Raw genomic sequence first — 1,589 nt, 5'->3', positions numbered from 1 at the left:
ACTAGATGGATAGTGGCTGGTAGGTCTTTCATTTATATATGGATAGTGGCTGGTAGGTCTTTTATTATATATGGATAGTGGCTGGTAGGTCTTTTAATACAGATGGATAGTGGCTGGTAGGTCTTTAATACAGATGGATAGTAAGTTACTAAGTGTGCATTGTCTCTGCAGTGCTTGTGTTTAGTGTAAAATACATTATATATAAATATATGTGTGTGTGTGAATCAAATAATATTTGAGGATCAACAAGTCTTACGATTCCAATTCTTCTAATGTATAAAATCATTCAAAATATTAGATAATGAAACATAAACTTGTTCTAGTCTTGGGGTTGGGCCTAACACGCTCACCTGTTCATCCTCTTGGACTGAGGCGGCTAGAGGCAAACCATCCACCAACCTAGCTATCATTGTCATCAGCACCATATTTTTCTGTTATACCTCGTGCACAATTTTTAAAGTTTTTTCCTTATTTCAATTTCATCCTACACAATAATTTTCAAATTACTCTAAAATTAGGCCTTCATCCTTGGTTATGCTGTCTATGAGACAACGAACCAATAACTTAGTAAGGATTCTCTCGCCGCTACCAAGTTGTAATTAAAATAAGTGGCGACACCTGCATTCAAAAGGTAGACTTGGAACTGAAAATTTTTGACAAGAAGATTTTTTTTTGTTTTAGCAAAAAGCCACGCAATAGGCTATCTGCACTCTGTCCATCACAGGTAATCGAGCCCCAGAATTTTTAGAATAGTAAGTCCGTAAATTTAACGCTGACTCACTGTGGGACTGACAAGAAGAAGCGAGTTAATAGTCTCGGAGAGTTCATGTATTCGCTTTTCTCAATTTTATGAAGATTATAATTTATCACTCAAAAATGTGAACATTAGTTAATGTAAACTAAGAATCTAACTTTACATTGCCAAGAGAGCATCATTATACCTCATGAAGTCTGTTACAGATGCAAACTATAAAGTATAAATTGAATAGGGAGTGGTCAATAGAAGACCAAAGCTTCTACATCATTTTTTTCAGCGCTTATAGTGCTACTCTTTGTAATAAATATATGTACACCAATATTTCAAACATGCACAGAAAATGAATTACAAATACAGAAAAGTGCAGATGAATGAAATATTCATTCATACAACAAAATAAGTCTTTAATAGTATCGTTTTGAGTTTACTAACTGATTAAGTACATTTTATTACTAGTTACAGCTTTTACAATAAGTAAGATTTGTATTTAAAACAAGTACGATGTTTCGATCACTAGCGCGATCATTCTCAAGTACATAAGTTTTAACGGTAAAGAACAATTTAGTATTTAAATTAACATTTACAAATCTAACAGTGCATTTAACTTCTAGAATTGATAGTGGTTACTTATGCATGTACATATCAATCCGTGTGAATTAATAGATTATTTATTTATGACTAAACAGAAAAAACTAAAAAACAAAAGTAAATATATATATATTGTTACGTCTCTGTGTTCGTTTGTTAATTTTCCGTAGAAATTTTTTCCGAAAAACTTCAGCAATACAAGTCCTTCCTTAAATAAAACTAGTTTATTCTTTCTCAATACAAC

At 32.2% G+C, this 1,589-nt stretch overlaps 1 protein-coding gene across 1 annotated transcript in view; it reads right to left on the bottom strand.

The window, feature by feature from the left end:
• Positions 1-597, bottom strand: part of LOC106471087 (vesicle-trafficking protein SEC22b-like) — a 19,234-nt gene extending 18,637 nt beyond the window's left edge. Inside the window, exon 1 of the mRNA XM_013931675.2 lies at positions 351-597. Coding sequence (XP_013787129.1) covers positions 351-425 — 75 coding nt within the window. The 5' untranslated portion in view covers positions 426-597. The remainder of the gene's footprint in view (positions 1-350) is intronic.
• Between the last annotated feature and the right edge of the window lie 992 nt (positions 598-1,589).

This window comes from Limulus polyphemus, unplaced genomic scaffold (assembly GCF_000517525.1).
Source record: "Limulus polyphemus unplaced genomic scaffold, Limulus_polyphemus-2.1.2 Scaffold4401, whole genome shotgun sequence".
NCBI lineage: Eukaryota > Metazoa > Arthropoda > Merostomata > Xiphosura > Limulidae > Limulus > Limulus polyphemus.
The sequence above is the reverse complement of the archived record's forward strand: the minus strand, read 5'-3'. Positions and strand labels throughout refer to the sequence as shown.